This window comes from Rosa chinensis, chromosome 2 (assembly GCF_002994745.2).
Source record: "Rosa chinensis cultivar Old Blush chromosome 2, RchiOBHm-V2, whole genome shotgun sequence".
Taxonomy (NCBI): domain Eukaryota; kingdom Viridiplantae; phylum Streptophyta; class Magnoliopsida; order Rosales; family Rosaceae; genus Rosa; species Rosa chinensis.
In genome coordinates, this window is record NC_037089.1 from 43,210,637 (window position 1) to 43,231,729 (window position 21,093).

Below are 21,093 nucleotides of genomic sequence, written 5' to 3' on the forward strand. Positions count from 1 at the left end.
TGGGCGGTATTGGTACAACTTTGCCAAATACCTTTCTTTTCTCTAGAGAATCAAGTTTGCCTGGATCGTATCTTTCCATTTTGGCCAATCAGCTCTACGTTGGCATTCATTAACAGAGCATGGTTCGATGTCATCGGTCTCAATAATCTCACGTGCCACTGAATACGCGAATACAACATCAATGATGATGGAGCTTCTTTCCCATGTCCCATGTACACTACTGTAATTCACAGAGATCTCTATGTTCTCAGGGACAGGTTCTGACATTAGGCGTCCCCCAATGATGTCTCTTGGACATAACCATAATCCGAAACATTCTCATGGGACGGATTTTGAGTATCGATGATCAAAAGATTTGTTTGTGCCTCATTCGCTCTCTTTCTAGGGCCAGTATCCTTTGAACCAATCGGTCTACCGCGCTTCCTTACGGGACCTGCGGCCATAAACGCCACATCATTGCCATGCTGGGTAATGGCGCCATCTCCTGGTGTCACAGGAGTGGCGTGATGTCCAGTATTCGGGACATCGATCCTTACAGGCACGTTTGCAGCAGGCATGTGTGATCTCGTCACTTTGGCAACATCAGAAAAAGCATAAGGCAGAGTATCTGCTACATTCTAGAGATCAATTATTCTTCATACTTCAAGTTTAGACTATGCGGTACAGGGATCGAGATAAGACATAGTAGGGACAGACCACGACAATTCCTGTCGTTCCTGTTGAACATCTGTGTTCTTAGCTCCCCCTAATGATGGGAAGACTGTCTCATCAAAGTGACAGTCTGTAAATCTAGCGGTAAAGAGATCGCTTGTCAAGGGTTCAAGGCAGCGGATAATAGTTGGAGATTCATAGCCAACATAGATGCCCATTCGTCGTTGTGGACCCATCTTAGTAGGCTGTGGCGGCGTAATAGGCACATAAATGGCACACCCAAAAATGCGTAAGTGCGAGATATCACGCTTGTACCCAGTCACTAGCTGTAACGCAAAGTAAGATCGAGTTGCAATGGGTCGTAGACGAATTAGCGTCGCTGCATGGAATATTGCATATCCCCAAGCAGAAACATGGAGATTGGTGCGCATAACCAATTTCCGTGCTATCATCTGTAGTCGTTTAATGGCAGTTTCTGCGAGACCATTTTGGGTATGAACATGGGGACTGGATGCTCTACATCAATCCCCAGTGACATGCAATAGTCATCGAACATGTTTGATGTAAACTCCCCAGCATTATCAAGTCGAATTGACTTAATATGATGATCAGGGTAGTGAGCCCGTAGACGGATAATCTGGGCGAGGAGTTTAGCATAAGCAGCATTTATAGTGGACAATAATGCGACATGTGACCAGCGTGTCGACGCATAAACTAATACCATAAAATATTTAAAAGGGTCGCATGATGGTTGAATTGGTCCATAGATATCCCTTTGGATTCTTTGAAAGAACGGAATGAGTATTTTAGGATCCTTTGCGTAGGACAGTCTAGGCCCTAACTTCCCGAATGAACAGGCTTTGCAAAACTAGCGAGGGGCCTTCGAAGCAACCAATGAGGATTTTGGTTGGGTCTGAGCGTCTATAGCACTATTGGAAGCAAAATGGGTGACTAAATCTCCCATTAGGGCGTTGGAGCCATGGGAATTGGTATGGATGGCGTCATGGCCATTGGGAGGGACAACCATGGTGTCATGCTCATGGTTGGGGCCATTGATGGCGTCATCACATGGGACTTGGGCGATCCTATGGCCCCCCAAGACTGCTGCAGCGCCAGATGCTGCAATTTTTGCGGTCTTGCTAAGTCCAGGAATTAATTTTCGATTCTTGCTTCTTCTTACTCTGAAGAATGGATGTCCGTATGAAGTCTTTAGTATACGGAGCATCATATCACGACCAGGGTGCCCTAGTCGGTCATGCCAAAGCCAGTATGTGTTAGAATCTAAGAGATCTTCTCTTATGACATTATTGGATTCAATTGGTCGAATTGTAGTGACATAAAGTCCACTAAATTGACACATAAGCTTCTTTAAGTTGCGCTTTCGTCCGCAATCATTAGAGGTAATGCAATGGAACTCTTTTCCATTCTCAGTATGTGTTTCCGCATGGATTCCGTTGGCTCTTATATCTTTAAAGCTCAATAAGGTTCAATTTGCCTTAGGAACGTAGAGAGCTTCATTGACTTTAATCAAGGTGCCATTTGGCAATAGGAATTGGGTCATTCCATGTCCTTGAACTAAACCTGATGGTCCAGCCATCGTAATCGTAGAGGAATATATGGGCAACATCTCCAAGAATAATTGCGTATGTCATAGAATGGTGTGCGTAGTCGCACTATCTGCAAGACATTGTAGTTCATCTATTCCTAAAAGAAAAGCTCATAATTAAAAAGGAGTCATAAAGAAAAGAACTCAACTTTTATTAATAAGCCAAATAGAATTACATCATCGTTTCTTTGACCAAGGAAAATCTAATCTGATAAACTAGCTAATGCAAAACAATGGTAGTCGTCTAACTCCTTTCGGTAATTCCAATGCAAATGTGACCAGGTGAGTAGAGAGATGTCGGTGGAGCAAAGCTCGCTTAAGTATCACTTATCTCAAAACCTTCCTAGACATCACACTTACATTGAGTACGCCTACTTTGAAGAAAGACTAATACCATTAGCATTTTCTATAAAAATAATATGGCAATTGCCTACATCTCTTGGGAAAATAAAAAGACTTAATCAAAATTGCCAGTTTCTGGGTCTTGATCCTTGTAGTCTTCCACCCTCAGATCCAGATCGCCATCTTGATCTTCTTGTTCCATGTAATTTGCCTCCCTTGCTTCACGATTCATCTTGTATGCGTTTGCAACATTCTGGGATGCTTTACACGCCCTTGCCCAATGTCCTGGTAGTCCACACCTGAGACAAGCATCATTATGGTTAGGTTCCCTTGATCGAGGCGCTTTGAGGACGGTTATTGCCTTTGGTGGCATCACCACCATAACCGGAGGCTTGACCTCTCTCTCTCTCTTCACACGTTTTCCACCACAGTTCCGTGTACGCCTATCTTGGCGGTTTCCTTCCTCTTTGGGGCTAGAATATGGACCAGAACGTCCAGAATTATCCCTATTCTTAGGGTTTCGCTCTTTGCGTCCTCCCTTAGAGGCGCAACTATAATTAGACTCCGGAATTGACTTGGCTCCCACTGGTCTAGAGTTATAGTTCTTCACAAGTATGTTGTCATGCTTTTCAGCTACGTTCATGGCACCAATTAGCTCATGAAATCTTGTGATGCATCTAGCATTGATATCAATCCGATAGTTTTTTGCTACCATCAATGCAGAGACGGGGAAGGTGGAGAGAGTCTTCTCGATCAACATCGTATCAGTGATTTTCTGTCCACAGAATTCCATCAAAGACTTGATACTAAGTGCTTTTGAATTGTAGTCAAGTACAGACTTGAAATCTCAGAAGCGGAGGCTATGCCATCTCACTTCTAAGTCTGGAAGTAGGGAATCACAGACATTGCCAAAACGCTGCTCGAGTTCTACCTAGAGTTTTCTTGGGTCTTCCTCATAGAGGTACTCATTTTGGAGCGCGTCATTCATGTGCCTTGTCATGAGAATGATGGCTTTTGCTTCATTAGCCTCTCTTGTAGCTCTATTCGCTTCAAAAGTAGCAACTTGTTGAGGAGTAAGCATGTCCTGTCTTAGCTCTTGGATCGTACGGATCGTACTCAGGATCCCATCAGCCTTAAGATGCTGACGCACATCACAAACCCACTTGTGGTATCCTGCACCTGTTGTCTCTAGTGGAGCGAAGCTCAACTTATTCAGGTTACTCATCCTGAAAAACAACAAGAAAATATGGTTAGTTTCGGAGCGAAAAAGGCTACCATGAAAAAATATTAAATTTCTTAGCGTAGTCGCTTCCAAGAAATTAGGGATTTTCTGAGCGTAGTCACTTCCATGAAAAACCGATTCCAAGAGGGGTTTTGGATTAGATCGAAACAGCGATGTATGTGGTCGATCGTTTTCTTCTCAACGAACTCTAAGTTTGGAGGACTCTACAAGCTCCAAGCTTGGAGTGAGCACGAACCCCCATAGTTCGGCTTTTGGTCTCCCCTATGAAGAAGAAATGGGAGTAGAAGAAGAGATGTTGGAAGTCCCCGAGAAAAGAAGAGAAAAGTAATAAAAACTTTCAAAAACGGGAACTTTTAGAAAAGTTTACCTTGAAAAGATGCCAGAATTCTTGACCGGAAAAGTTGACAGAGGTGACCGGAAAAAGGTTGCCGGAGGTCGCTGAAAAAGTGGCCGGAAACTGGTGGCCGGAGCTTGGTAGGACTGCTGCAGGGGTTGTGCGGAGTTGCTGCAGGGGTTGTGCGAAGCTGCTGTAGGGGTGCTCGGCAGGTGTATGCAGTGGCTTGCAGGGGCTGCGCGCAAGTGTTGGCAGATGTCGGCAGTAGGTGCAGGGGCTCTCTATAGATGTCGCAGGGCTGTCGACAGGTGCTATGCAGGGCCTTGGGCAGATGTCGACAGGGGCAGGCACATGGGTGCGCAAGGCTCGGCAAATGCATGTAGGGCTGTCGGCAGGGGCCTGTGCAGGGCTGTTGGCAGATCTCGGCAGATGCAGGCACAAGGGTGCGCATGGCTCGGCAGTTCTTGGCAGATGCGCAAAGGACAGGCTCAAGGCAGGCACAGGGCAAGCACAAGGCAGGGGCCGGTCAGATTTTTCCGATGGCAGGTTCCAGTGGTTCCGCCACCGGTTCTGCGCTCCTTGGGACTTGGGCTTCGATATATGGGGCAGTGGTTGCAGGATTTTGAAGGTTACGAAATTAGGGTTTTTTCAAGGTTAGAGCTTCGTGCTGATAACGTGTTTTAGGGAATCAGAAATTGAGAGAAAATCGTTGTGTCTTCTCATTGATAATAGGGGCCTCTTTATATAGAGGATTAAAATGTATAGAATCTGAATCATATAAGGAAAGGTAATCTACATTGAATAGGAATATCTAGATCCTTCTAAACCCTATTACCACTAGGTCAAGTAATCTAGAGTTTGTGCCAAACACAAATTAGGGTTTTACTTGAACAGTTATTTATTAATTATTTTTTCATAATTAGTTTATCATATATAATCTATCTTTGATTAATATTTTAACTAATATATCCTAGCGTACCACGTACCATAGAGACTAGCGTACCACGTATCCATACCACAACGACCCACGATCCAGGTAACACTGATTCGGATCTCATTAGTTTAGTTTTTTTTTTTTTTTTCATTTACTTCATGCTTTCTCTCGTTGTCTCGCTACCCCAATGGTAGTCTAATTCAAAGCCACCAAGCCTCATAGAGACGCCTTCGTTCTTTCCTTTTTTTTTCTTTTACTTTTTTCCTATTTTCTTCCAATCTATAATGATATTTTCGACCTCATTTCTTGCTATAATAAAAAGAGAATTTATTTCTCTTTAGCAGTATGCCATTATTTGGAATTAGTTTTGATTATGTTATTCTCTCAATCACTCGATGAGGTTGTTTATGGTATTGTGATGTTTATCATATATTCATTTTACATCTAGTTGAATCAAAATTATAATTTGATTGAATCAAATTTATGACAGTACAAAATTACCACATTCTTTTACACTATTTACATATAATTAAAAAAAAAAAAAAACTCACCATAATGACAGCATATCTGTAAATGTGTGTATAACATACAAGTAGGTACTGTAAACTTTCTATGTTTAACATACTTTAGTTATTAGCGTTGTTCTAAATTCACTTGCTACTTCAATTATAAAAATAAAAAAAATAAAAAATAGCCCACCCCAGTTTTGAATCCTGGATCAGCCACAGAATGGTACAAAAAAATATTAAAAGATTTGGTAATAAAGTAGAAGAGTGGATTATACAGAAAAATTTTCAGATACAACACAGACTAATTATTCTCCTTTATAAGGCCGTCAAGGTAATGGGCACTACTAGCAAAATAACAATACACACGGATTTACTGTAGTTAAAAGCCACAGAAATCGGTGTGAAATAGAAATACTAACAGAAATCCGTGTGAAATGAGCATAATCGGGCCCACAATAATTTATACAATAACAATACCAACGGAAATCCGTGTGCATAAACAACAGTCACAGATATCTGTGTAAAAACAAAAACATTTTCACACGGATATCTGTGTGAAAATCAATTCACACTGATTTCTGTACGTATTATAAATTAGTTTATTTCGAAATAATTAATTTTTTATGTTATGTGAATTATGGAGGGACGGATTTCCGTTACAATAAGTATTTGATACAGATATCTGTGTGAAAAGAATATAATTGAGCCCTACAGTGATTTATACAATAACAATATCGACGGAAATCCGTGTGAATAAACAATAGTAACAGATGTCTGTGTAAATGATAAAATATTTTTACACGGATATCTGTATGCAGATCAATTCACACTGATTTATGTGTGAAAATCCGAAATTAGTTTATTTCGGGATCATTAATTTTGTTTGTTATGTGAATTACGGAGGGACAGATTTCCGTTATAATAAGTATTTGATACAGATTTCTGTGTACAATGAGTAATACACACGGATTTTTGTGTGAAAATGTTGACACAGATATCCGTGTGAAAAGAACAATGAGCTATAGAATTCCGTGTGAAAAAGGAGACTACACACAGAAATCCGTGTGAATAGACAACAGTAACTGATGTCTGTGTAAAAACCAAAACCTTTTCACACGGATATCCGTGTGGAAAGAACAATTAGCTACAAAATTCCGTGTGAAAAAGTATATGTGTATATAAGGTTAACCACTTATTTGATATTGAAAGAACGGCGGATTGAGTTAATTTTTTTACACCATACCTATTAATACATTATTACCAAATACCAATATCAAATTTATCAATTTTTTATTTTTATTTTTTGGATTGCACAAAATTCTTATATGTCTACTAATGTGGTATAACTAGTTTATTAGTTATAATGAAAAGTATACCTTCTATAAGCAACAATGCGTAGGAAATAGACTTTATCAAAATCGACCGTAGGATGTTATCATGATAAGAATATATGGTTGTGTTCAAAATTTCAGCTATTTTCGTCGTCGTTTGGGTTTCGATCAAGTAGGTCAACCCTAAACTTTAAATACTACATAAAACTAATATGCTCATAACCGCTCACTCGTAACTTATTTTTTTGATCTGTAAACTCTTATGCTTTCATGGGTAGAAGCTATATCAACTAATCTAAAAATTTCTGAAATTTTATCTTCTCAAGGGTCGGCTCCCCTTAGGGAAGTAGAAGCGTTTAAAGGGTTGACCGGTTTTTGGTACAGACATCTGTGTGAAATGAGTAATACACACGGATATCTGTGTGAAATGTTAACACAGAAATCCGTGTGAAAAGAACAATGAGCTACAGAATTCCGTGTGAAAAATGAGACTACACACAGAAATCCGTGTGAATAAACAATAGTAACTGATGTCTGTGTAAAAACTAAAACCTTTTCACACGGATATCCATGTGAAAAGAACAATTAGCTACAAAATTCCGTGTGAAAAAGTATATGTGTATATAAGGTTAATCACTTATTTGATATTGAAAGAACGACGGATTGAGTTAATTTTTTTACACCGTACCTATTAATACGCTATAAATAGATGAGTAATGTCAAATTTATCAATTTTTTATTTTTTGGATTGCACAAAATTCTTATATGTCTACTAATGTGATATAACTAGTTTATTAGTTATAATGAAAAGTATACATTCCATAAGCAACAATGCGTAGGAAATAGACTTTATCAAAATCGACCGTAGGATGTTATCATGATAAGAATAAATGGTTGTGTTCAAAATTTCAGCTATTTTCGTCGTCATTTGGGTTTCGATCTAGTAGGTCAACCCTAAACTTTAAATACTACATAAAACTAATATGCTCAAAACCGCTCACTCGTAACTTATTTTTTTGATCTGTAAACTCTTATGCTTTCATGGGTAGAAGCTATATCAACTAATGTAAAAATTTCTGAAATTTTATCTTCTCAAGGGTCGGCTCCCCTTAGGGAAGTAGAAGCGTTTAAAGGGTTGACCGGTTTTTGGTACAGACATCTGTGTGAAATGAGTAATACACACGGATATCTGTGTGTAATGTTAACACAGAAATCCGTGTGAAAAGAACAATGAGCTACAGAATTCCGTGTGAAAAATGAAACTACACACAGAAATCCGTGTGAATAAACAACAGTAACTGATGTCTGTGTAAAAACTAAAACCTTTTCACACGGATATCCGTGTGAAAAGAACAATTAGCTACAAAATTCCGTGTGAAAAAGTATATGTGTATATAAGGTTAATCACTTATTTGATATTGAAAGAACGACGGATTGAGTTAATTTTTTTACACCGTACCTATTAATACGCTGTAAATAGATGAGTAATGTCAAATTTATCAATTTTTAATTTTTAATTTTTGGATTGCACAAAATTCTTATATGTCTACTAATGTGGTATAACTAGTTTATTAGTTATAATGAAAAGTATACCTTCCATAAGCAACAATGCGTAGGAAATAGACTTTATCAAAATCGACCGTAGGATGTTATCATGATAAGAATAAATGGTTGTGTTCAAAATTTCAGCTATTTTCGTCGTCGTTTGGGTTTCGATCTAGTAGGTCAACCCTAAACCTTAAATACTACATAAAACTAATATGCTCATCACCGCTCACTCGTATCTTATTTTTTTGATCTGTAAACTCTCATGCTCTCATGGGTAGAAGCTATATCAACTAATGTAAAAATTTCTGAAATTTTATCTCCTCAAGGGTCGGCTCTCCTTAGGGAAGTAGAAGTGTTTAAAGGGTTGACCGGTTATTGGTACAGATATCTGTGTGAAATGAGTAATACACACGGATATCTGTGTGAAATGTTAACACGGAAATCCGTGTGAAAAGAACCATTAGCTACAGAATTCCATGTGAAAAACTCTATTAGCTACAGAATTCCGTTACAATAAGTGTTTAATACAGAATTATCTGTGCAATGACCAACACACGAATATCTGTGTGAAATGTAGATACGGATATCTGTGTGAAAAGAAAAATTAGCTACAAAATTCCGTGTGAAAAAAATAGAATAGAGACAGAATTCCGTGTGAACAATGTAAAACATGACAGTTATATATTACCGAGATAAATATACACGAAAATCAGTGGTAAATATATATGTATCTCACACGGATTTTCGTGGTAAATATTTTCCCGCTCACTTTTTTGGAACAAATTCAATTTCCCTCCCCTAGTAGTATTACACACGGATTTCCGTGGATTTGTTCCCGCTCAATATTTGGATATTCCCACGGATTACTGTGGGTGGTGTTGTAAATATTTAAATAACAATAGATGGTAGGTATTGGGTTACCGAGGTAAATTCACACGGATATCTGTAGTAAATGCAAATGTATTTCACACGGATTTCCGTGTGAAATACTATAAACACACAGATTTCCTTGGATAATGCTGCTGCTTAAAACCAGAAAACACTTGACCAAATCTAAAGCCTCCTCCGAATTTTCTCATGTCTCCATCTCTCTCTCATCTCCTCCACCCACTGCTCTCCCTCTCTCTCATATCCCAACTCCTCTTCTCTGCCTCCCTCTCTCTCATCTCCAAATTTTTTTGGTTTAATGGAGGACAAAGGAACTACATCTGTTTTCTCTCTCCTTCGACACCCACTTCCGGTCACCACCGTGACTCACCTCCACCATCACCGACCTTCGACGAGTTTAACGCAGCCTCCTTGAGTCCCTGCAACAACCCACGCACCGACTCTGCTCACTTCCACTGTCAAGCACCGCCTCCCTCCTTGAGCTCCATGAATCCACACCGATTCCAGAAGACTATGGTGCTGTAATTGAGTCGAGTGAAAAGGTCTCTGATGAAGGTGTTATCATTTTGTTGCTTCTACGTATTGATTGCCCACCTTTGTTTTGATAAGTAGCACATAGTTAACCTGTAGGGTTCTTGGTTTGCTTCCAGTTAACCGGTTGTATAATATATTGAAACATATGATCATATTTTCCCCAGGTGGTTCATGGGATGAAGAGAACTGGCGATCTCAGTATGGTCAGGTCGTTCAAGATGCAGAAGTGTCAATCTCGGAGTCTTCACTGATAAGTTTATGGGACTGGGAAATGGTCACAAAGCCAAGAAATGATGGCAAATGTGAGGTACCAAGGCCAAGGCTCGTTGGGAGGTTAGCGAAGCCAATCCCAGCAGAATTTTTTTTTTTAACATGCTGTCACTATTACACACTGAAATCAGTGTGAGTTAAGAGTAAAGGAATTTCACACGGAAATCCGTGTCAATAGTTATAAGTTTTGACACAGAGATCAGTGTGAATTATATCTCGCACAGAAATCCGTGTGAAATACAGTTTCCACATTTGACACAGAAATCCGTGTGAGATAGGAAGTTATTCACACGGATTGCAATTCATTACGGTAATTTATATTCATGGAAAGACAGTGGGGCCCACGTCTAATATTCACACGGACAAAATAATCCGTGTGAGATGAGTACATATTTGACACAGAAATCCGTGTGAGATAGGTAAACATTTGCTACAGAAATCCGTGTGAAATAGAGTTGTTCACACGGACTGTGTTTCATTACGGTAATTTATATTTATGGAAAGATAGTGGGGCCCACATAAGTATTTCACACGGACAACATAATCCGTGTGAGATGAGCATTACCCCCCCTCCAAACCACACGGTAACACCAATCTGTGCGTGTACTGTGTGTAAAGGCTATCAAACACTGAAATCCGTATGTGAAAGTCTTATTACCCACAGATTAAAATCCGTGGGTAATTGTTGTTTTGCTAGTAGTGGGGACAACCACTTCTTAGTCTAGGAATATGTGCCTTCTTTTCTAGACTGGTGTCAAGATCATCGACTGTCCACTTGCACAATAGTAATGGAAGAAGATGATGAATATGAGAATCAGTAACAGAATTAAAGATGAGAATAATAATTAGCTTTATATTAGTATCACTTCACCTGTATGCGGTAGTGAGGTGGTGAAAGAAAGACCATCATTGTCATCTTGGCCATATTGATTCCCAGGCATGTCCTAGGTCCTGACCCAAATGGTATGAAACTACATGGCTTTTGCATTTCCTGCAATACACATTGGTTGATTGATTAATTATCATTACTCTTGGCAAGGTAGCTAATGGAAATCAATCCCACCAAACTAGAGAGTTCATGGAAATTGAATGAAGAGGAGGAGATGGATGGAGAGATTGAGATCGAGTCATTACGTACATCAAATCTTGAAGGGTTGACTTAAGTGATTGACAGTATAATAATTGAGTGACCAAAGTGATATATTTGAAACTTCAGTGACCAAAGTAACGAATGAGTCATAGTTGAGTTACCATTTGTGGAATTCTCCCTATACAATTGGTATTATATAATTGTAGACAATTATGACAGCATATCAATTAACACAATTATGACAGTTGAATCCAACTAATAACTTCAATGAGATAACTCCAAACAACGTCGTATGGGAAGCTTCACATTTTCAAAAATTGTGCTCTTCTTCTGCTTCGCGCCCAGTTCTGCCATTTTTACAGAAATCCCAGAAATGCGCAACCCGGATCGTGACCAGGAAACCCGCGAAGGGGCTCCGGCCGAAACTTCGCCTTCCGTCCATCTTTGGCCGGCACACCGGGGCCAATTGTTGGAATTTAGTTAGAATATTTCAAAATACCAGCTATATTTGAAACCTTCATTGGACCTTTAATTGCAGATGTCAATAGTCATTAACTCTCTTTGATTGTGATTGACACAAATATTTCATCAGTTTACTCATATATGGTTCATTTGTTCAAATTCTGCAATTATGGTGGTTCTTTATTTGCTTTCTTCCGTTTTGGTTTACTCATCAATATCAAGATATATATTGCCATTCTGTTACATAAGTTACAGAGTTTAAATGTCATTCATATTTTGACGTTTTGATTCTTCCTAATCAATGTCCTAATATTCCTTTCGGTTACATAAGTTACATAGCTTAATTACTATTGTTAAATTATCATCGCATTGATCATTCCTGCCATATATATAATCCCTAGCTTTCAAAATAGAAACATACAACAGAAATTCAATCTCCTTTGTTTCCTTTTTGAGCTCAAAGTATTCATGTGTTTCCTTTAATTTATCTATTCCACCAAAAGAAAGTTTCAAGCTGTTCGATACGATCTGAGTATTGTGAGTGTACACCTACAAGGATCGAGGTTGTTGTACCCTGGAGGGTAGGGCGCCACAAACTTGCTACACCGAGACAATTTTCTCCGAGGGGCGAAATCTACTCTTAAGGGCAGTGTTTACACGCCTCAACCTTAAACTCTTTTTGAAGTAATCATTGGGTGGCGGCTCGAAAATCTAAAAGATAAGTGTTGATCTTCTATTTTCAGCTTATTATGGCATTAATGTGATTATATTTATTTACTAATAAAATATTATATTTGTGGAATTTTGTAGGAAACGAAATCTGGTGACGGAAGTAGCATCCATCGATCAAATTTTCCAACACCAATCTCTTCGTCTCGGTGTCGCCGTCCCATCTCCGGTCTTTGTTCATCGAATCGTCAAGTTTGGAGAGCAAATCGACAGTGAGAAGCTTGAAGACTCCGGTGGTTTCGCAACAAATTCCGGCGACTCCAGACCTCTATGCCTCAGCTGTAAAACAGAGGCGTTTTCTCCTACGCCTCACGCTGTCGAAGCCTTAAGGCACGCCTGACGCACGCCTTTTAATTCACTATATCCTATAGTAGTGTTATCATCACACTTTAAAGATCACTTCTGCAAGCTCAACCGCGGTTGAGTAAAGTGTTCAGATAATGATATTACTATGCAAAAGATAAAAGAGTTTGGCGTATCAAAAATGATTTTGACAAGATTTTCCAAAAAAAAAAAGCTCAAAAAAAACAGATATCTCTGAGTAGAGTGGGATGTACCTCACATGACAGAACAGACGAAGATAAATCCCATAGTGATTAGCCATTATAACATATTACCAAATAAGCTAATGTCAGCAGATGTACAATTTGTATCTCTTTTCTCTTTGAACAGACTTAAAAGTACAGACATATCATCAGATATACAATTTGATCCATTCTGGACCTTCTTCTTAACAAACATTAATAAAACTCAGTTAAGGAGATGTGGGCGATAAGCTTGAAGATGTCTGAGCCCCATCAGTGTTACCTTTGTACAATGCACAAAGAAAGTTGATGCTGATGGCGAAACATCTTCATTCATGTTGATGTTCACAAGATGGGGAAGTAATTCATGCACTCTTCCATGCCCTGAAAACTCTGTTTATCTGCTAACAAACAACGCAACATTTGCTGGCAAGAACCAAGTCGGATAAGCAAAACCTCCAGCGATTTGAACTGATCAAAACATTAGATAAGATCCATGCTTTGTTACCATTACATAATGAAAGGGCTTTATCCTCCTTCACATCAATGCCACCATGTCTTCTCTAACTGCCCTGTCTTTATCAACTTGTGCAAAATAAAGGATTCATCCTCTTTCCTTTCAGCTTTTTTTTTTTTTTTTGTCCCTACATTCATTGCATCTTCTTAGTGGAGCTGCATTCTTGGATGATTTGGCAACAAGATTTTGCTTGCATTCTCAGAATGTTGCTTATGGAGAACACCATGCAAACGCCCCAGAAACTGCTCCTCTAATGAGTCAAAAACCATGCCCAATCTATTTAGCTGGTCCATTGAATTTACATTATACATGAACAAGCCATAGTAAAGATCAAAACTATCTCCTACTGTAGTCTCCACCAAATTCAATAAAGTCTTGTAACCATTTGTAAAGATAGGTGTCGACTCCAAACCCAGCTTCTCCAAAACCCTTCCTATTGTGTGCGTAAGGAATTGTGACCCTGCTGCATGCCTATCATGCTCTGCACAAGACATTTCAACCATTCGACACCCTTCAAGAGCAAAGATATCAAGAAATCGGTCAGAGTGATACCCTTGATTCGTCACTTCCCACCCTGACCTTATCATAAACAAAAGGAAGAGCCTCCCACCCATTTTTACCACTCTCTGGTCCAAACATAGGATGAGTACAGAGAATATCAAAATTCAATGGCAACTTTTGAAGAAACAAGTTTTTTGGAAATTCTTTAACTGAAAGAACATCAACAAACAAAGTATTCCTCATCAACCTCTGAACTGGAAATGACCTGAGAACTTTCTCAGTTGAAAGAATAGAGGTACAAAAAAGTATCACTTCTGGATTCTCTTTGCAAAGTTCCTCGACATCAGAGCAGTAAGTTACCCCCAACTTTTGAGCCACATCATAGTAGTCTGACCGAGAATAGGCTAGAACTATATGACCTTGACGTATAATAGTTTTAGCAAGAAACTGACCGAAGTTCCCAAAACCAACAATTGCAATCTTGAGCCTTGAGTTGTCATCAAAGTGGTCAGATATTATCTGTGCTTTACTGTTAGATACCTGAGCAATGTTATGCGACCTGAAGGTTGCAATAAACTTATTTGTCAAGAGATCAATAATATGCAGCCCTAACCTAAAAGCTTAAGTCAAAAGCTTCAAAAATTGCAGAACTAACATGTTGAACAAAGAAACCAACTGAGGATATTAAAGCACCAAGTCACTAACTAAGGCTTAAAAAGAGTGCCTAATTGTTTTTCCCTTTTTTTGGTAAGCAAATGAATCAATTAAACCCAAACATAACAAAGGGCAGATTCTGTAAATTGATCACAAACAACCAACAAAATAGACAAAACAAAAACTAGCTAGCAGTAATTCAGCTAATGGACACCATCCAAAGACACACAGGAACTAACCAAGGAACAACTAAGAATCTAGCAACTCAGACAACGAGATACTGAGGCCACAGGCATTATTTTCATGTGCTGAAAAAGCACAGCCATTTGCTTGGATTTCAATTTTTTCTTTTACTGCTTTTCCATCAAGTTGTGAGTTCTACTAGCTAAATAGGGCATATCAGACAAGCAAGAAAAAACAAAATAACTCATCCATTCCAAGTTAGAAAACTGACAAATTCATCTCTACAACAAAAACAGGACAAAAATTTAGATGCACTGGAACTTTACCTCATATCTTTTGAAGAAGATTCCGAGGCAGCTCCATTGTGGGATGGGTTAGACATCATGTACTCCTCGTGCCCCATTTTTACCTTCTCTGCATTATCAAATACTTGCTTTCTCACAACATCACTCAAATAACCAAAAAGCTGTTTCTTCAAAGTGTCAAAAGCTAAGTCCAACCTCTCAAACATCTCAAATGCATTTTTGTTGTACATGAACAACTCATAATATAAATCAAAACTATCCCTAGCTGTGTTGTCCACCAAATCCAACAATGTCTCATAACCTTTTGTATTTATTGGAGTTGATTCCAATGTCAACATCCCCAAGACTCTCCCAACTGTGTGGGTAATAAACTGCTCACCTGCGACATACTTATCCTGCTCAGAACAGCTTACTTCCACCATTCTACACCCTTCTTTCTCAAACATGTTTAAGAAGTTATCACAGAAAGAAATCCCCACTCCGTCAGAGCCAATTCGAACCTTTTCGTACACAAAAAACATGCCATTCCACTCATGTTTGCCTCTCTCAACTCCGAACATTGGGTTGGTGCAAAGAACATCTATATAGCTAGGCAACAACTTGAGTAATAATGCTTTTGAAAACTCTTTGACAGGAAGCATGTCAACAAATAATGTGTCAAGCCTATGGTGCTGGAAAGGTAAAGATTTGAGGACGGATTCTGTGGAGATTATGGAGGTGCATAGCAAAATGACCTGTGGATTCTGTTCACAGAGGTCTTGCGGGTCAGAGAAATATGAAATGTCGAGGTCTTGGGCCATTTTGGATTGGTCACATCTAGAATGTGCAAGGACCATGTGGCCTAGGTCAGCAAAGGTCTTGGCAAGGGATTGTCCCAAGTTGCCAAAGCCGATGATGGCAATCTTCAGCATGATAAATTCAGAATTCTAACGGTAAAGTTGTGGAGGCTCCTGACCACAAGTTGCGGAAAGACCAGCTACACCAATGTTGGCATGGCATCAACTTCACTTTGTGAGAGAACACCAATCTAAGCATGTATTTCACCCTGTGCAACACTATTGTAAAAAGGGAAAAGTTAAAAATGATCCAGGAGGTGGACATGTGAGCATAAGATACTGAGACAAATGGTCTAGTTTCAATACAGCCACTAGAAAATAAAATTAGCTATGAATCTAGGCATATGCAAAATGAGTTAGTATTGCATATTTTGATTTCCACAGAATTCAGAGATTTTACACAAGATCATTATTCTTATGTGGTATTCTTAAATTTTTCACGACCACTTGGGCATCATTTATGGAAAAACACAGAGAGGAAACACACTAGAAACAAGTAACCTACTAAAAGCATATGAGACAAGCTCAAATGATAGGATTCAAAGGCAATGCCTAAGGGGGCCTGCATAATCTCAATTCTGGAATCAAAGGCAAAGAATGCTGAGTGCTTATGTAATCATTGGCTTATTCAATTTATTCAATCATTTCATTTGAAGATTGATAATCGGAAGGAGCATGCAATTCAGTAAGTGTAACTTGAATCTCATCTGTTTTGGGTGTGTGAACAAGCTTACCTATTTCAGTGCCACCACTGGTCACAGACTGTGATCACCATAGAGGACGAATGCTGGAGAAGCAGACAAGGACAGAATTGGGTAGGAATCCTGAACCACGGCTCTATCTAACGTTTCACTAATGAGTTTATCGTTATTGAACCTCTCCTAACGATGTCATGTCATTGTGAATCACATTTTGAACACGTCTTTGTGATTTTTGTTTTTTTTTTTTTTTAAGCAAGCCATTATCTTATCTATAGTGATAAAGCACATGCATCAAATTTTTTTTTTCTTGTATTAAAATTATAAAGGATATAACTGTAGAAGCTACTAAATAAACTGCGAAAATTCTAATATTCTATTGTGCAGAGCAGACACTGTTCATCACTTGCAGTGCAGGTGTGATGTAAAAAAGCAGGAGAGAAGTGTTTGATCGTGATCAAGCGGCTATGAATCGATTACCGGCTAAATCTTTAGCCAGGAAACCGATGGTATGACAGAGTGATGAGAAGCGTGCGAGTTGGAGGTATGAATATTGGAAGGGAGACGTAGGAGAATGTTCGATAAAAATAATCAACAGATGGGATCGATTGAAGAATTGATATCAATTTCTGGGTTGTGTTCGCATCTCCTGCGAATAACACCGACGAAGGTAATTGCCTGATTTGAGTCAGGACCTTCACACCCTGAAACAAATGCATGCTCGTATTCTAGTCTCAACTGGGTTAAGCTCCTCATAATCTTTTTTCGAAGTTTGTTTCTTTGTACGCTCGGTTCAATGACCTTGGCAGCGCTGTTTTGGTGGATTCCGCTTTGTTGTTTGTACAGAAAGATGCGCGAGTTGGGTTTTCACATGATTGTTTTTACATTTCCAATTGTTAACAAGGCGGTCTTGTTGATTGGGAGTGATGCACGTTAGATATGCAGGAATGGTTCATTCTTTGGCAATTCAGATGGGTTTTGGATTGGATGTGTATTTTGGCAGTACTATGATTGAGGTGTGTGTGAAATGCGGCAATCTCCGCAAGTTGTTTGATGAAATGCTTAACAGAGATTTAGTTTCTCGGACTTCGATGATTTCCGGGTATGTTTCTGAAGGAAATGTTGCTTTTGGGTTTAGTTTGTTCAATGAAATGAGGATGGAATTGGAACCGAATTCGGTGATAATGTTGGTCATGTTGCAAGGGTGTTGTGGTTTTGAAACTTCAATATATGGGAGGCAAGTTCATGGATATGTGATTAAGAATGGTTTGCTAAGTAATGGAGCTGTTCAGAACTCAATCTTGGGAATGTATGCTAAATCAGGTACCACTGAAGAAGTCGAAACTTGATAGGAGGGATGTTGTTTCCTGGAATATTTGTATTTCATCTTATACATCGAAAGGGGATTTTGTAAAAGTGAGAGATTCGTTCAATGAGATGCAGGGTGAAGTAGCACCAAGTATTGAGACACTAACCGTAGTTATAACAGCATTGACCAAACATGGGATTCTATCCCAAGGTGAAAGCTTGCATGGTTTAGCAATAAAAAGTGGCCTTCATGATGATGTTTGGCAGACATCTTTTTTGGACTTTTATGCCAAATGTGGAAAATTGGAAAGCTCGGATAAATTATTTAGAGAACTCCTTGATAGAAACTGCATTACTTGCGGTGCAATGATGTTTGGACTTGTTCAAAATGGGTATTTCAATGAAGCAGTTGGAGTGTTTAGACAAATGCAAGCTGCAGGTCTTTATCCAGGGGCCGAGATACTAAGAAACCTTATTGACGTGACCTGTAATCATTAATGGTTTGGGTTTTCTTTTGGTTTCTATAAGTTTACCAGTTCTGCAATTGTATGTGTTGTTGCTATTCTATAAGTTCATCAGTTTACCTGTAACTTTACCACTTCTTCTTGTTTGTTTTTCTTTCTGTCTTTTGTATGTGTTGTTACGGTTCTATATTCATTGTGGATGTTGAGTATTAATTTTTTGGGTTAATTACATATAAGTGCATCTTTGAATGTTTTTTTAGCTATAAGGCCACCAATTAATTTTTTCTCTCATAAGGCCACTAGCATAAAAAGGGTGTTATATTTTAGATAGGGTGGTGCTATTCACACACCTATTTTCTCTATTCACACACCCTTTCTAATTTTCAATTACTTTAATTCAATTATTTTTTACAAATTACCCTAGCTTCCCTTGTAATTTTGTTTCTTTTTATTTTTTCTATTTGACAAGTTAATTATGAATCAAACATCAATACATCATTATACAATAAATCAAAAAAAAAATATTTTGCAATATAAGTGAAGGAAAAATAATACGTTCATTAAGTGGAATAACCTGTATTATTACACAAAAAATATGCTTCCCAGTTAATTACGTTCATCCAACTGAATCTAAATTGCAAACTTTGTCATCAAACTTTCATAGTACATTCTTATTATTTATGCGTGAGTATTATTTCAATACAGAAACGTATTATTTTTCCTTCATTTATAGGTAGAAGAAAATTGATTTATTGCACAATGATATTTGATTCATGATTGACTTGCTAAATAAATAAAAAGAAAAAAGAAAAAGAATTACATGGGAGGATAGTTAGGGTAATTTGTAAAAAAGAATTGAATTAAAGTAATAGAAAAATAGAAGAAGTGTGTGAATAGAGAAAATGGGTGTGTGAATAGCACCACCCTTTTGGATATGTTGGTTTTATATTTACATAAATGCCACTAGAATAAAAAGTCAACAATTATTCTCTCTCTTCTCTCCGGCAAGGACCTCCTGCCAACTCCGGCGGGTCTCCGGTCAACTTTCGGCCGACCTCCGGCCAACTTCGACAAGTCTCCAGCCAACTTCCCTCGAATTTTGGTGACCACAAAAGCTACTCTGATGAGATTTCCGGCAACCTCGAGTGAGGTCACAGAAGCTATTATCACTAGTAATAAAAGCTACTGTCACTAGCAACAAAAGCTACTGTCACTAGCAACAAAAGCTACGCTGGTGAGATTTCTGACGAGGTCACAAAAGTTACTATCACAAACAAAAGATATGCTGGTGAGATTTCCAACGAGGTCACAAAAAGTACTGTCACCAACAACAAAAGCTACTGTCACTAACAAAAGCTACTATCCATACCAACAAAAATTACTGTCCCCAACACCAAAACCTCCTCTCACCAGCAACAAACACTACTGTCACCAACACTAGAAAACTACTCTCACCAGTAATAAAAGCTACTCTAACCATCATTAAAAGTTACTCTCAACAACGCCAAAAGCAATAAACAAGCAGAACAAAAGCTACTCTCAGAGAATGAGAAAACTATTCTCAGAGACTAATAAAGTTATGGAAATGTAAATGATACAGCTAAAATAAAAAAGCTACTGCAATCGGAAAAAGAAAACAAATTCAATGATATAAAAAGTATGCAGGGTCCAATAATGATATAATTATGTAAAAAGCTACTTCCATAGTTGTAAAATGCCACTACCATAGTTGTGAAAATCTATTACAATAGTTGTAGAAAGCTATTGTCAATGTGGTAATGCTAGTGTCATATTTCAAATGGCCACCATTGATGTTTCTTCTTGTCAAGCTCTACCACTCTACGCTAACCTTAGGCCTTTTTTGCCACCTTCAACACTAGACTTCATTGCAACATTTCTTAGTTGACCGAATGACCTCTTGGTCAATGGAGCCTTCACTACCCAAATTGACATGATTTTCGTAATCTGGCACTACAAATGCAAAGGGAAAGAATTCAGGAACAAAGATACAACAAAATATTAATATTTGAAATGCAAACTAAAATCAATAGCGTGCAGCTGCACTGTAAATGTGGTAATCTTTATTAACTAGATAATCAAAAGCAAGTAATCTAAAAAGCTACTGATATAGGTACATAAACCTACTATGACACATGTACAAACCTACTTGACCAATAATAAAAAGCTATTGACAAAGAAATTTATTGCACAACATCATATGCTGATTGTCCATGTTTGTCCATGCTGATAGTGCAACACAAATCTCAACCAAGAAATGCTAGAGATATGAAATCACAAACAAAAGAAAACTAAGTTTCATTTGATCATATGTGAAGCCTTTCCATTTATGGATATGTACACAGCTATTCATCGAGTTTAATTTTATTCCGGCCATCAAGCAACTTCACCCAAGTTCACTAGATATTAGTCAATCACTCCATTGGCTGCAAAATGGTTACAGTCTTATACTATCAAATTTTTTTTCCATTTATTGAACTTTCTTTTACTTTTTTTCTTTCCTTATCTCTTCACACACACACATAACCATGTACACATAGCAGAAGGAAGCAGCGTAGAAACTAACCATGCAGCCATAAATGTCATACAGAAATGTAGACAAAAACACCTGAGT

The 21,093-nt window shown here is 38.3% G+C and overlaps 2 protein-coding genes across 2 annotated transcripts; one reads left to right on the forward strand and one right to left on the reverse strand.

The window, feature by feature from the left end:
* Nucleotides 1–13,110: 13,110 nt before the first annotated feature.
* On the reverse strand, nt 13,111–16,844 carry LOC112188560 (arogenate dehydrogenase 1, chloroplastic-like). Its single transcript, XM_024327702.2, is given in 4 exon segments — nt 13,111–14,064; nt 14,066–14,572; nt 15,177–16,210; nt 16,726–16,844. Coding segments are annotated over 3 exon segments (1,803 nt in total). The 5' UTR covers nt 16,067–16,210; nt 16,726–16,844; the 3' UTR covers nt 13,111–13,658.
* A 792-nt stretch (nt 16,845–17,636) lies between these two features.
* Nucleotides 17,637–18,495, forward strand: LOC121051248 (pentatricopeptide repeat-containing protein At2g33680-like). Its single transcript, XM_040513414.1, has 2 exons — nt 17,637–18,012; nt 18,092–18,495. Exons 1-2 carry the CDS (start codon nt 17,637–17,639, stop codon nt 18,493–18,495), a joined length of 780 nt encoding a protein of 259 aa, XP_040369348.1.
* Nucleotides 18,496–21,093: the final 2,598 nt, after the last annotated feature.

Bases quoted from the DNA above. Each gene is read 5' to 3' on its own strand.
- LOC121051248 (XM_040513414.1), top strand. From the start codon at position 17,637: ATGGTTCATTCTTTGGCAATTCAGATGGGTTTTGGATTGGATGTGTAT. The intron at 18,013-18,091 runs GTACCACTGAAG...ATACATCGAAAG, and splicing joins GGGAATGTATGCTAAATCAG to GGGATTTTGTAAAAGTGAGA.